The sequence below is a fragment of the Phalacrocorax aristotelis genome, chromosome 3 (genome assembly GCF_949628215.1).
Source record: "Phalacrocorax aristotelis chromosome 3, bGulAri2.1, whole genome shotgun sequence".
In the NCBI taxonomy this organism is placed as follows: Eukaryota; Metazoa; Chordata; class Aves; order Suliformes; family Phalacrocoracidae; genus Phalacrocorax; species Phalacrocorax aristotelis.
In genome coordinates, this window is record NC_134278.1 from 114,023,611 (window position 1) to 114,039,162 (window position 15,552).

At 40.6% G+C, this 15,552-nt stretch overlaps 1 protein-coding gene across 1 annotated transcript in view; it reads left to right on the forward strand.

Annotated features, from left to right (window-relative positions):
• Positions 1-15,552, forward strand: part of KIF6 (kinesin family member 6) — a 178,916-nt gene that overhangs the window by 148,938 nt on the left and 14,426 nt on the right. Inside the window, exons 17-19 of the mRNA XM_075089133.1 lie at positions 10,619-10,703; positions 13,529-13,664; positions 15,255-15,343. Of these exons, the coding sequence (XP_074945234.1) occupies positions 10,619-10,703; positions 13,529-13,664; positions 15,255-15,343 (310 nt within the window). The remainder of the gene's footprint in view (positions 1-10,618; positions 10,704-13,528; positions 13,665-15,254; positions 15,344-15,552) is intronic.

A 15,552-nucleotide genomic window follows, 5' to 3' on the forward strand; every position in this document is an offset into this window, starting at 1 on the left:
TGAAATCTCAAGCAACAGTGGAGTTTTTGTGCATGCAGGGCACTGATTTTATTCCAAGGGTGGCCTCTAGTGGTATCAAGGCCACTCTTTTTAGTGATGGGTTTCATTTCTTCAGTCATTCAAAGGAAAAAAATCAGAAATGCTTTGCATTAAGGTTTATTTTTGGAATTCTGAGACTGACAGAAAGATTGTGCCTTTAAAGAAAGATGACGATTTTTCACTGTTGTTAAGACAAAGATATCAATAGCAAAACTGGCTGAAAATTCAGAAACCAGTGCCTGTTTGCTTTTTTTAAAATGACTTTTACTCTGACAAAGATAAAGATACTTTTTGAATTTGCTTTGTGCGATTATTGTAACATATGAAGTGCTTTTAGAAATATTTACCAAATCGATTTTTAAGCAAATGTTTGAAATGCTGGTGGGCAATTAGTTTTGGAAATGTATGTAAGTAGTTCTGTATGATATTGGAAATAGAATAGAGGATCTTTATAGCTTCTTGTTACTGCAGTGTTTTTAAGTCATTGTAGTTATTCCAGATTTGTCTTGGAGAAAAAAAGCGTAGTCTCTAGCCTATAGTAACTGTGAAGTTAGGCACCATAACAGACTTATTCTCATGCCATTTTGTGCTTCAAGTCAGCACAGTATATGGCTAAAACTCTGAACTCTTGAGGAGCTTCTGTATTTTTGTATGTACCAAGTTCTTCTGTAAAGACAATCACAATTAGGAAAAAGAACCATGTATTCAAAGCAGCAGCTAGACAAGCAGCGATGATTCCCTTGCGGCAGTACTTGAGGTTCATCTTAGGTGGTTTTGGGGTTTTCCCAGGATTATGTAGGAATGAAGTTTATAACTGCAGGAGTATATTCTAATAAGACATTCCTTAAACCTGTCCCTTCAGGCCTCAAGCCCACACAGACCTTTCTTTCCATAAGTTTCTCTTCAGTCTTTCTAGGGTCTTTTGCAGTTTTATTTGTTGCTGTGTTTTTTCTGTTAGTCTGTAGCAGGTTTATACTAGTTGCAATGCTAAATTACAGAGGCAGGCCATGAGTTTTCTCTTTCATTGTGTTTTCAAGAATGGCATCTCTACTGGAATTCTTTGCAGAAATGTTCTCCTGAACTGTCAGAAAATTCTGAGATTATTTGTGTGTTCCTATTAAGTTTCCCATGTGACCCACTCCACTTCAGCTTATCTGATCTCAAAAAAGAGCAAAGACATCTTTGGATCAAGTGATATTTTTATTAGGAGTCATGAACTTGTAGCACAGTTATCCAGTTCTCAGTTTTATTGACATTGACTTTAGCATTTCACTGTTGTTGGAACAGCTTGCAGGCTCTGTAAGCTTTCTTGCAGTAAGTATTTATTCTGAAATACTGAAAAGTTCAGTGTGAATTCAGTTATTATTTACAGACTCCTTCTGGTGACTAGTAAGGAAGCAAGACAGACTCTGGAGATGAAGCTCTCAATTCTCTAATTTGGTCTACTAAAATTAAGATATTAGGAAAAAGATGCTATGAGGATAGTTACACATTGAAAGATAAGTTTGCAGGATGTCTGTCCTTCGAGTTTTTCACAACATGCCTGGACAATCTAGTCTGATTCCATTTTCACCCAACTTTGAACAGTAGGTTGGACCATGCAGCCTTCTAAGGTCCCTTCCAACCAGAGTGCTTCTGTAATTCTAAGATGGGACTTGAGGTGGAGTAAGCAAAAGATAAATTTGGTTTTATGCCCAGTCTAATGATTCTAGGCCTAAGCTTGTTTGCTTTAGCTTCAGTATATCTCAGAGTAGCCTCTCTCTATTGGCTAAAAAAAAGCTGGTAGGTTAACTAAGAATAACTTACAGTTTAAGGTGCTGCAAGCTTGTTTCTTCTGGCCACGTCCAGTAGGTGTGTTGGGCAGCTTGACTAGTTCTGTATCAGCCAAGGTTTCCTTCAGGAGAGGTCTTTGTAACAAACAAAAGTTCTGTAATCTAATGAACCATAAACAACAAATGGAGCTCTTTCACCTCTGTATTTGCTTTGATTTTTTCAATGTAAAGGTCAGACCTAGAATAGCAATTTCCATCTGATCATGAAAGCACAGGACAGGCAGTGAATGAGATATAGCATGGCTAATGTGATATCCAGTGTTTTAGAGCAAGCTGCATATCTGGTGAAAAACTTCCATTTTACATTTTGCTGAAATGACTAAAAGAAATTAATTCACTACTTCTTTGCTCAAAAATTTTTTCTTGTTTAAGAGCCAAGAAAATAATGACTTGGAACAACGAGTTACTAATAGTATCCCACAAATGTGCAGAGGTGGGATATACTTCTCCAGGTAAGAACATTTTGGATAAGTGGTAATTGTTTCTGGATATGTCAGGATTGTCTCTTCTCAGTATACAGTACAGTGTAATTCAGCTGGCAGCTACCAGAACACCAAGGTCAATGTCCTTTCCTTCATAGGTCATAGGAAAGAGCTGTCTGAGTTAAGAGAAATGCTTAAATACCTCTATATTTCCTACACCTTCTTGAGCAGGTAGCCCAGCACAGACAGCCTAGCTGTTCTGCAGCTGCAGCTGAGGAGTATGTGCATGGGAGGACCAGCAAAAATGTGGCATTCAATGTGGGATATGAGTGTGACCAGCAGAGACAGTGACTCCCAATAACATAATCTGGTCCCCACAACTGCCCAAGTTGTATGTGGCCCTGATCTAGCACATGTGCCAGAACACTGAACAACATCCAAATGAATCTTCTTAAAGAAACATTCCTGCTGACATGAAATCCTATGGTTGTGGTTTCACAAATTTTCTGGAAAACTCATACCAACATTTAGAAAAGCATTCAGGAAACTCTTTTAGAAGGCTAATAGAGTAGCCATGTTGGAGAGTGGAAACAAAGCTTCTGTAGTACTTTGGTCTTTATTGTACACTTAACCAAGGTGGGGGTCTCAGCACATATTCTCTGTTACTTCCACTGAAAAAAAAAATCAGATTCATGGTATAGGTGCCTCAGGCCCAACACCTTTTGTCTTATTTGTGGCAAGGGTTAAACTAAGCACTGTACGGTGCAAGCCCATGCTCATAATATATTGATTTCACCAACAATGGTGTATTTTTCCTTTCTGTTTTCTGTCTCCTCTGGTTCTCTCTTGCAGATGAAAGGTCTTGCACTAATACCTCATAGCAGAGAGATTAAAATTGTTCAGGCTGATACTACCATATACATTTGTTTGGTTAGTATTCACCTCTTGAATCAAGGTCAAAACCTCTTTTATTGTCTAACTTGAAGTGCCATGTCAGTTGCATGACCCATGTATACCTATACACAGCTGAAACAGAAGCAGTTAAATATAAAACATGTGTGCTTATTTTTCCTTAATATTCTTTCAAATGGCATTGCTATAAATTCAGTGTACAGCCCAAAATAAATGCTTTTGTGCATTGTCATGAGTGTTTGTACTGACAACCACAGCCAGAGTTCCATGCATAATGCAGGTAAAATACCCATTATTTTTAGAAAACATTACACCTATTGAATTGACCCCACAGTTGCTGTGTGCATTGGATTCCTAAAGGTGACCTGCAAGCACAGGAGAAGACTGAGGGGGATTCCATAAATACCTATAAATATCTAAAGGGTGGGTGTCAGGATGATGGGACTGGGCTCTTTTCAACAGTGCCCGATGACAGGACAAGGGGCAATGGGCACAAGCTGGAACACAGGAAGTTCCAGCTAAACATGAGAAAAAACTTATTTCCTGTGAGGGTGACAGAGCAGTGGAACAGGCTGCCCAGGGAGGTTGTGGAGTCTCCTTCTCTGGAGACATTCAACACCCACCTGGACGTGTTCCTGTGCCCCCTGCTCTGGGTGTGCCTGCTCAAGCAGGGGCTTTGGACAAGATGATCTCCAGAGGTCCCTTCCAACCCCTACCGTTCTGTGATTCTGTGATTTACTGTATATACCTATGTATATTCTTTATGCACAGTAAGGCTGGGACTTCTCAGAACTGAGAACTGTACACCTCCTTATGTGAGAATCCCCAGCAAGAAATATGGATATACTAAGCTTCAGTATCTCTTCTATGCTCTGTGGCACTCAGTGTGACTGTACCTGTAGCACCCTTAGATATTTCTTATTCTCAGCAAAGTTGTGCTATATTATTCTGAGCCAAGTTCTTATTTTGACGAGGCACTGCTTTACAAATGTTATGGTACCTTCTTATTGCAACTGAGGCCTGCACAATTGTGGCAGTGTATTCCTAATGTCTGAGCTTAATGATAAGCAAACAACTGCAGAAATATTTTCCATGCTTTCCTTTCAAGAATAGCATGACAAAACTTAGCAAAGAGACTTTTTTTTTCAACGAAAGTTCTTGGATGTTGTAGAAACAAATGCTAACGAAGCCTCAAAACTTATGGATGACAAACCACACTCCTCCTTGGGAGGCAAAGAAAGATTATTCAAAGATCAAGTATGGTTTTATCTAATATTAGGAACAAGATAAATGATGTAAAAATAATCTCATGTAATCAAATGGTAAAATGCATTTATTAAGTGCAGGCAAGAATCTGAGTTAGTAGGGGTTTCCTGACTATGACCCAGCTATGTTACTATTCCACTAGATCAACTGGCATGTATGGAACATATTAAACTTAAAGCTGCCTTTTTTTTTTTTCCTCCCCAGTATATTGTACTTGTATATTTAGAAACAAACTAAGAACTTTTAGCCACAATGGCTTCAGAAACTTTCATGGCTTGAGTGCAGCTGACACGAAGGCAACGCCTTTTGTTTCGTATGCCATGTATTTTCAGAAGCAAATACATAAATTACTAGTTTCAAAGAAGAAATTTCAGAGGATTGAAGTGTGAGTCTGTGTTTAGCCAAAACAGCTCACAGAGACTGGAAAAAATAACTCCACATTCCAGGTATGCGTTGGAAGTCAGTTTGAGCCAGTATTAAGCCAACAAAACAATAAACAATACAATGATAGAAAGAAAAGCAGCGTACCAATGGACCCTTTTACTAAATTCAGTGATTAATTTAAAAATAAAAATCAGCAAAATGCACGTGTCCTTACTCCCCCACACATGCACAAACTTGTAAAGTGCTGAAAATAGGACAGTTTGTTTCAATGTATGCTCATGACCAAGTGGCTGAAATTTAAAAAAAAATCTATTACATTAGGATAAGGGGTAAATTGCTCTAAAACCCACAATATAAACTCTTCCAGACATTAGGGTATTTTAATCTCTTCCTGAGTTTCATTGTGCATACTCACCTTTGCTTTTGCGTAAGGTATACACATGGTGCCTGGTGACAAACATAGGTTGCCGTGGCCCAGGAGAGCAATAAGAAAGAAAAAGTGGAGAATTACTTGTAAGCTGGTCCTGAATAACAGTGGGTGGGTAGTTCTTTTTAAAAAACGCAAATGACAGCATATGCTCCAGTCTGAAAGCACTAAAGCCCAAGTTTGCCAAAAGCTGCAAAGCTGATAAATAAAGCAGTAAAATATTAACTGGATACTGAAGTCAATTCTAAATTTGGTTACTTCAAGTGACTATAAATTTAAGCAGATAAACAGAAGACTATCCAATGAAAAAATGAAAATCTTTGACTGCAAAAGTACAGCTGGAAGGCAGGGCACAATGTTATTTGAGGCACAAGACAGTAAATCGCTAGGAGTTTGACTTCTAGGATACACAGGTCAAGAAATATATGAGCACCCCAGAGAGCATAAAGTTCAGGGTCACAGAGAGTTTCCTGCAAAATTTTCTGACTGTAGACAAGAATCTGCCAGAGTATTTCAAGTTGTTGCCAGCTTGCAGTAAACTATGGTGATAACACTTGGTATCTCATGCTAGAAATAGCGTTTTTCATCCATGCTTGCCATATTGCTTTGAAATAGTGATCCAGTTAGCAGGTGCCATCATTTTTTCTGGTACTGTGTGATTTGGTGATGTGGAATGTGTTGCAAAATTCACTACTTCCTGTGCTCCAAAACTGTCCCTTTCATTAGAATAAAATAATTATATCTTAAAATGCATATTTTTAAAATCTTATGGAAAAAAAATGAAAAACCAAAACCCACAAACCTTTATGATATGAACGGAATGTCAACTCACACAGAGCTCACCTTCTCTAAGCAGGCAGCTGGTATCAATTGTATCCTGTGCCTCACTTCACCAAATAGCTTGTATCTGAAGATGAAGCAAGAACACTTAGCCTGAAGAGAAATGTAGAAGTTCATTGCTGTTTCACTACCCAATGGAACACTGCCAAAATCTCTTCTTTACGTCATGTGACTCAGTACTCTTAAAAGACTTTGCAACATAGGATTCATAAGGTTTGCCACTCAGCTGTATGTGCAGTTACACTAATGTAAAGGAACGAATACTCCTTATGAGTACATTGCTGACTTCTGCTAAAATTACTGTTTACAGAATTGGATGGAGGCATGCCAACAGAAACCCCTAGTATACACAGAGGCAATGTTTTCCTAAACATGCACATCATACCTCCCGTGCACCACTCAAACCTGGGTCTGCATCATCCTGGATCAAATTGCACCAACTGCATTTTTTTCATGGAAGTCACCAGGGCACTAGAAGTGCTTGTGATATCACACATCAGCTGAATGGCTCATCTCAGCTGATGTACTAAAAGCATAGAGCTAGACTGTACAATGGAGTTTCATATGACAAGCTGTTAATCAATTAAAAGTCAGCCCTGAGTGAACAAAGCAGGTACCACTTTGTGTTCTGTGCAGTTGCCGAAATTATATCTGATAGTCAGGATTTCAGCAGTAGCACCTCTGCACTTTTTAATGTATTGCAAATCTTGTAAAGTATATGGGCAAAAGTTGGTCTTGTGAATTTTCTTTTTTCTTCATAATTTACATGCACTTCACATATATGCAGTTAATACATAGATAAAATGATTTGATGTTTGATGTAAGCATTTTCTGTTACTGCATGGACAGGCAGATATATACAATAAAAGAAAACTCTTTAGAGGAATAAAAATATGTAGCAAAAAGAAAGTATTTCTTCTTAGCTATTGTCTTAAATTTGTAAGTATTATGCTTTCTATGTTTTCCTGTCTATTCACTCAGTTGTCCCTCTCATGTTATTTTAAAGTAACTGAGCCTGTGTACTGAAGAATGCTAACATTAGACATGAGATACACGTAACCATGAGATACAAGTGCCAGTAACCTCTGCCTTAGCTTCCTAGCTTCAGCTGTAGCTGAAATTGCCCAGGCTGGTGGGATGAGAGGGGTGTGAGGCAGCAGCAGCAGGAACCCAGGGGCAGAAAGAGGCCACTGCAGGATTTCAGGAAAGGTAAAGGGGAGAGGGGAGAAAAGAAGTATCAGGAAATGAGGAGGAGGTAGAAGCAGCAGCAAACAAAACGGTTGAAATACACTACCAGACCATAGATCTCTTTTTCTTGGAACATCAGGATAGAGACATATGTTCACCTGTATATATTACAGTAGGCAGAATCAAAAGGGTCCAGTCTTTTGAGCAGAATGCTATTCAGTTCACAAACACATTGTTGCAATGAGCAGGTATGACAAAAAGCTGAAATGGAGACTGTAACAGCATGGGAGAAGACATAAGAGAACTTACAAAGCAGTGCCCAAGTAGGCATGTTCTGGACTTGACTTACCACTGGACTTCACCTGACACTGGGATCAGACCTCTTCTGCTTTTGTGACTGGAACAGAGTAACAAATGTCTCGAAGTTTTAGTCATTTACTTGATGAAATGTCCCGTGCTGTCTTTGCTGCTGGGGCTCCATCAGCTTGCAGTGTACTCACCTCTTTCCATTCTGCACATATACAAAACTTTGTGCTGCTCACCTTGCCCACAGCTGTGTTTCTTGCTTTTATCAGCAGCTTATTGCCAGAGATAATGGGCACAGCTAAGTTGAGGCAATGGTGCTGAGGAAGGGGTCGGGGGGGGAAGGGGTCAGGGGAGGGAAGGGTTTGAAAGATGGCACGGCAGAGCGGGCTGTCTGGGAAGCAGTCCCCTTTGAGCAGGGAAAAGGAGCAGGTTCCTCTTCAATGTAACAGGAACGTGTGCCGGACAGGGGGGTTCCAGGCTCTGTGTGTTATTGTGCAGTGTGTGTGTTTTGTGTTGGGTGTCTCCGACCTTCCTTGGGTCTCGGTTGTTTTCTCTGTTCTTTAGGAGCCAGGCAGGTGCCTTGGCAGTGTTCCCAGGGCCCGGCGGGGCCCTAATCGTGGACTTGGCACCCATTGGGCACTTCTCTTTTGGCCCACGTTGGACACTTTCAAGAGTGATCTGGACAGGGGGCTGGGCCATCTTGTTTAGACTCTGCTCTTCCTAGAAAGGTTGGACTAGATGATCCCTGAGGTCCCTTCCAACCTGGGATTCTGTGATTCTGTATTCAGTGTTGAGGATGCTGGGGCTTTGTGTGAGAGAGGTACTCATCTCATATAAAATGCTTTATTATTATTTCTTAAGGTAACTTGCAAACAAATAATCCCTTCTACAGGGTTAATCAGCAGCAGTAAAACATTTTTCTTGGTATTTTTAAATATAAGTGGCAAAATTCTGCCAAAGTTTGGCTGCCCTTTCAGAGCTAGTGCAAAAATATTTTTCTAAGTACTAGATGTCCACATAAATCTGGGAAGGAAAGCTGCAATATTATGGCCTTGCATCACACAGTAATGACTACCAGAATTTGGTGATATTTGCAGATAGGGAAGTCCTCACTTCAGAAGTAGCATTAACATTTTAAGATGTTACTATCTTCCACTCTGTACTATTTCCATTCATTATAAGGGGCTAGAGCCACTACCTCCCTGAACTCAGGCACTGTAACAGATTGTGCAGATAGATCAAAAGCACTTCAGTGTGCTCAGGAGAGTCCCTTTTAACCACTGCTGAAGATGGCCCAAGCTAAGTCTGGCTGGCTTTGCACAGAAATATATTAAGGATGCTCACATGGTCTATGAGCATGGCTCACTTGGGAGCCAGTAACTCCCTAAATTGTTTCAATTTGTTCCACCAGAGCACATTTCTCTCAAGCCTGGTTGCTATGTATTCATGAAGGTCAGAACAAGTGTGAAGCCTCAGGAGCTCTGCAGTGTATGCCTCCCCCCAAGTTCCCTGGGAAGTTCTGCACTTTCCCACATTATGCCTACTCCTAAGGAAGATATCGACAAATGAGAAAATCCTGATCTGCTGTAATTATTGAAAAGTTTACTGCTTTCCTTAAAGATTCTGGCGTGATTATGATGGCCGCCTTATTATCCTCTGTGTTTGAGTATAACGTTATATAATGCCACTGTTGTAGCAACTCCTTTGCCACGATGTTTGCACCTCCTGGTTTATGCATTCACTTTAACATTCCAAGCAGGTTTTTTTAATGTCTTCATTAAATGTCTTCATTTAAATGTCTTCACCCTATCCTTCTTTTGTAATCTGCACATCCAGCAAAGCCTTTTGATGTATGAAAGGAGAACTGTGCATGGGCTTTGTCCACCTTGGCCATCTGTATTAACATGCCTGACCTAAGTAATCTAAATGAAAGAAAATGCTTTTCAGCTTCATGTGTATTAAGCTACAGGGTGCTACAACAAAAATATTAATGGTTTCAACTGGCATGCTGACAGGCGGAGAGGGGTCATTACGGCCCTCTTGTTCCAGACAGAATTCCCCTCCTTGAAGAGTAGGTGCACTCCTCAAGCTTCATGACAGGTTGACGTAGAATTTATTTTCTTGGCAGAAATAATAGTTGGGATGGAAACTTGCATGTATTGTACAGCAAATCCTTTGTTTCTTTCATTTTAGTTCAGTTAAAAAGGTTAAACAAGTTTTATTGGGAACCGTAAACTGTTATCATTCATCCTAGAAATAGAAACTGTTGTAATACTAGTAGGTAACTTTTTACATTTCCTTTCACTGCTGAACATATAAAGCACCTGTTTTGCCATCTCAGAATAAGCATATTGTGTATTGTATGCCAACTAGCTCTGTTATAGGTTAGGGAAATCCTAAGCTGCTTTCTTAGGTTAGCTTAGGCTACTCTTCAGGCATGCCCTCAGTTCTCCTTCACCTCGAAAAATTTCTCACATAGTTTCAGGACATTTTCCTTATTTATATTAATTGTCTGAATTTACTGCTTACCAAAAATAATTTCTCCTTCAGGATTTGTGTCTAACTCTTCTTTCTGTTACTGTATTTCCAGGCACCAGCACAGCCATTGTTGTATCTTCTTTTCACAACAACTTTGCTGTTCTGGTCTTCTGTTTGTAGCCAAAACTGTCAGGTTGAATGCATTTGGTCAGTTTTATGCAAAAGATGAACTGGTAAAATGGACGGCAAACTCACTTTTATTCATATCTAAAATGAATACTCCAGTCTTTACTGAAAAAAAAAAGAAATTAAAAGCAACTTAATTCAAATCACTAGTTATTGAGTGTCTCTTTTACTAAGTAAGGCCTAAATAAGGAATTTGAAGAAACATTTCCAAAAGATAGTAATGGTTAATGGCCCCCATTTCATTACCTACCTCTTAAAAAATAGTGTTCATTCTAAGTAAAAGTTGCTTCTTTTGACATCATATGGTTATTGCTTATATCTGATCATTTCCCCTATAGCTGTTTCCAGTCTTCCTGAAGAGCTAAATGTGCTTGATCCAGTAGAAGAGAAACTTCGAATGCAAATTGAAGAAGAAAAAACCAGGTATTACTTCTGCTTCAAAATTCTGCCATCCTTCAGAAGATAAATTATACTGACAGTATATTCCAATTACAATTCCGTACACACAGCTACCCTCAGGGTTTTCTCTGACATTTTAAAAATGTCAGCTTTGTGGTTCACTAATATTTTTAAATTTGTGTATATGCTGTTGGTTTGTCTGTAAGATGCCACAGTACATGACTGGGTAAAATTTATGCTTGGGCTAATGGCTAAAAATAAATAAAATGATCTTAATGTCCGCCCTGAGGTTTAGTGTTAGAAACTTGTTGTTTGAATCCAAATTTATTGTGAATCTTTTTGGTTGATTCAGAAATATTCTGCCTTCTTTGACCTAAGGAAAATCTTTAAGCTATACAGGATTGACGACATGTAAATTATATGCAGAATACTCATTGTTTAACCAATTCTTGCTCTAATGTTGCTGTATCCAGGAGGATAAAAGAAAATAGATCATAGAAGCAGAGAATCAGAGTATCAGAGAATCATTAAGGTTGGAAAAGACCCTTAAGATCATTGAGTCCAACCGCTAACCTATAACTGCCAAGTCCACCACTAAACCATATCCTCAAGCACCACATCTACCATTCTTTTAAATACCACCAGCGGTGGAGACTCCACCACCTCCCTGGGCAGCCTGTTCCAATGCCTGACAACCCTTTCGGTGAAGAAGTTTTTCCTAATATGCAACCTAAACTTCCCCTGGTGCAGCTTGAGGCCATTTCCTCTCGTCCTATCACTTGTTACTAGGGAGAAGAGTCTGACCCCCGCCTCGCTACAACCTCCTTTCAGGTAGTTGTAGAGAGCGATAAGGTCTCCCCTCAGCCTCCTCGTCTCCAGGCTAAACAAACCCAAGTCTCTCAGCCACTCTTCATAAGACTTGTTCTCTAGACCCTTCATCAGCTTCGTTGCCCTTCTCTGGACACACTCCAGCACCTCAATGTCCTTCTTGTAGTGAGGGGCCCAAAACTGCACACAGTACTTGAGGTGCAGCCTCACCAGTGCCGAGCACAGGGGCACGATCACCTCCCTGCTCCTGCTGGCCACACTATTCCTGATACAAGCCAGGATGCCGTTGGCCGCCTTGGCCACCTGAGCACACTGCTGGCCCATGTTCAGGCAGCTGTCAACCAGCACCCCCAGGTCCTTCTTCACTGCACAGCTTTCCAGCCACTCCTCCCCAAGGCTGTAGCATTGCATGGGGTTGTTGTGACCCAAGTGCAGGACCCGGCACTTGGCCTTGTTGAATCTCATCCTGTTGGCTCCGGCCCATCCATCCAGCCTGTCCAGGTCCCTCTGTAGGGCCTTCCCACCCTCCAGAAGATCAACACTTCCACCCAGCTTGGTGTCATCTGCAAACTTACTGAGGGTGCACTCAATCCCCTCATCCAGATCATCAATGAAGATACTGAACAGGACTTTCCCCAACACTGAGCCCCAGGGAATACCACTCATGACCAGCTGCCAACAGGATTTGGCTCCATTCACCACCACTCTCTGGGCTCAGCTGTGCAGCCAGTTTTTAACCCAGCGCAGAGTGCACTTGCCCAAGCCGTGAGCAGCCAGCTTCTCCAGGAGAATGCTGTGGGAGACAGCGTCAAAGGCCTTACTAAAATCCAATTAGACAACGCCTACAGCCTTCCCCTCATCCACTTAGCGGGTCACCTTATCATAGAAGGAGACCAGGTTAGTGAGGCAGGACCTCCCTTTCATAAACCCATGCTGGCTGAACCTGATCCCCTGTTTGTCCCACATGTGCCATGTAATGACATTCAAGATGATCTGCTCCATGACTTTTCCCGGCACAAAGGTCAGGCTGACAGGCCTGTAGTTCCCTGGATCTTCCTTCCGACCCTTCTTGTAGAGGGGCATCACATTCAATAGTTTCCAGTCATCTGGGACCTCCCCGGTTGACCAGGACTGCTGGTAAATGATGGAGAGTGGCTTGGAGAGCTCCTCTGCCAGCTCCCTCAGTATCCTCGGGTGGATCCCATCCAGCCCTATGGACTTGTGAACATCCAGGTGAAGGAGCAGGTCGGTGACTGCCACCTCTTCAACAACTGGGACTTCATTCTGCATGCTATCTCCATCTCCCAGCACAGGGCCCTGACAACCTCAGGGATGACCAGTCTGACTATTAAATACTGAGGCAAAAAAAGCATTAAGTACCTCAGCCTTCTCCTCATCTTTCGTGGCAAGGTTATCTTCCGCATCCAACAAAGGAGGGAGATTCTCCCTGGCCCTCCTTTTGTCACTGATGTATTTATAAAAGTATTTTTTATCTTTAACGGTGGCGGCCAGTTTAAGTTCCAGCTGGGCCTTCACCTTCCTAATATTTTCCCTGCATAACTCACAACGTCCTTGTAGTCCTCCTGAGTCACCTGCCCCTTCTTCCAAAGGCGGTAAGCTCTCCTTTTTTTCTTGAGTTCCAGCCAAAGCTCCCTATTCAGCCAAGCTGGTCTTCTCCCCCGCCTGCTCGACTTAACGGCACACGGGGACGGCCTGCTCCTGCGCCTTTGAGACTTCCTTCTTTAATAACATCCAGCCTTCCTGGACTCCTTTGCCCTTCAGGACTTCCTCTCTTTAGTGAAATAAAAGCTTTGTGGGACAAGTTTCTTGTACTTACTGTCCAGTGAAGCTTTTATAAAATATGAGATGTCTCTTCTTACCACCAAACTGTCTGTGTCCCCTGCATCTCTGATTATTACATATTCTTTTGTAGTTTAAATCTGTAACTGTTTAGGTGGAATAAAGCTTTGTTCAGATATGTGCTGGAAGATCTGTAAAACACTTTCTTCTTCTCATATTAGTTATAAAACAATGTTCAATCGCTTGAAAGGACTGAAGATAGAGATTGAGCACCTGCAGCTTCTTATGGAAAAAGTCAAGGTGAAGCTGCAAAAAGACTTTGAAGTCTGGTGGTCTGAAGAGGCAATAAATCTACAGGTATGAAACAATTTTGTATTTCTTCCATTTTCATATAAATGTAACATCTTCAATCATTTCTTAAAAGAACCAGTTAATTGACTAGACAGAAAAGAGTATGAAGGATGGGATTTTGGGCCTGATTCACCTGTGCTTATGCCAATATAAATCAGACAAAGCTAATGTGAATTATGCTTGTATGAAGCTAACACAAACGAAGCAAAACCCTTGCTTTCTGCTCTATTTTCTGTTGTGACATTCCCCCAAACAACTTGGTTGAAAGCCAAGAATGGTCCCAAAATGCCAAAGAGATTGGAAAAAGAAGTCTCTTTTACTGCTAGCAAAACTATGACTTCATCAAGTTTATGACGTGTGTATTAGAAGATGGCAGTCATAGCTGTAATATGGACAAATCCCAGCAAAAGTAATTGGTGTTTAACTTCCTTTGTTTGCAAAGACTCCAGTAACCTTTCAGCTTTCCTAAGTTCCCAGAGGGTCAGCACCTCTCAGCGCAGAACATGTGTCCCCTCACTCTCTAGCTGAGGCCCACCACTGTCATCGTTGCCTGTTTAAGAACCCAGCAGAAAGATTGCTCTAATTTAATGGCTTGTGTGAAAATGAACTAAGGAGATGTCATTTTAAACAGTGTATTAGAAGTTCATAACACGGTCTGAAAGCTACAGTTTCACAAACACAAGAGACAGTACAAGAGGGTCTGGAGAGGGCTCAACTGAAACAACATAGCTTTCTTATTCTGCCTTTCTGACACTTTTTAATGTATTCCGAGTGGTGACATGGCATCTCACAGCAAAGCACTGCCATGAAATGCACATCAGCCTAATGAAAAAGATTGCTGAGGGCAGTCTATCCCATATCATTTATTATTAACTGGAAGACAAGATTTATTCTTTGGGGAAAAGTTGTTATAAACAAAGATGTGTTCAGCCAGTATTTTGTTTAATTCTTATGAGTATAAATTTAAACTGTACTTTTAAGAAAACAGCCTAAAGTAAATACGCAACTTAGCACAAGGAACTTGGTTATTCATAAAATGCCACCTAACTCGCTTAACTTCAAGTTATCATTGCAAAACACTTTTCAGGTTAAAATCTCTAACCATATTAATGGCAAATAGGATAATGTTTTAGTCACCTCCTGTCTAAATATTTTGGCTTTTCAAAGCACTGCAAGTAATATTCTTGAATCCACTGGAGCACATTTTTCTCTGTCCTTAACAGGAGAGGTCCAGGATTCAGCCTCTCATGATTCATCAGTAGAAGATTAGAAAACTGGAAAAAATAATTGGGATTGATTTCTTGGATCCTGACCTATCAATAGATCTGAGCTCCCTAAGAAACTCAGATCGGTGAACACATGCTGTTACATATTAAAAACCTGTAACTTGAGCTTAAAAATACTTGAACCAATCCTAAACACTTTTCTCTTTGTTCAGAAGTGTTTGTCCAAGTGAGGAAAACACTGTGTGATTCAGACTCTATGTTTTCTGAATGAGTCATTGCCTACCTTGTTATTGCTGAGACCTGTAGGCCAATATTAAGCACTCTAAAAAAATCCTATCCTACATAATTTTGTTTTTCAATCTAAACCCAGCAGGATAAGCCGGAGATGGTTAGCTCACCAAACACTACGACTGTTTATCCCCAGTTTATCAAATCCTCTCAACATCTGTCAACTAACAGGTAAATTGGTCATTTTTCTCTCCCTTACTTATTTGTAAGAAAATGTGGGTTTAGTGGAAGTGCAGTTCACCAGAATGCTTTTGCAAATATCACACTCAAACACCACATTTCCAGTTACAAGAGAAATGACTGTAGAAAATGAATTTTTATCATTCAGTTATTTTGCAATCATATTGAAGGTAGCTTATTGTAACTCAATTCTTTTGACT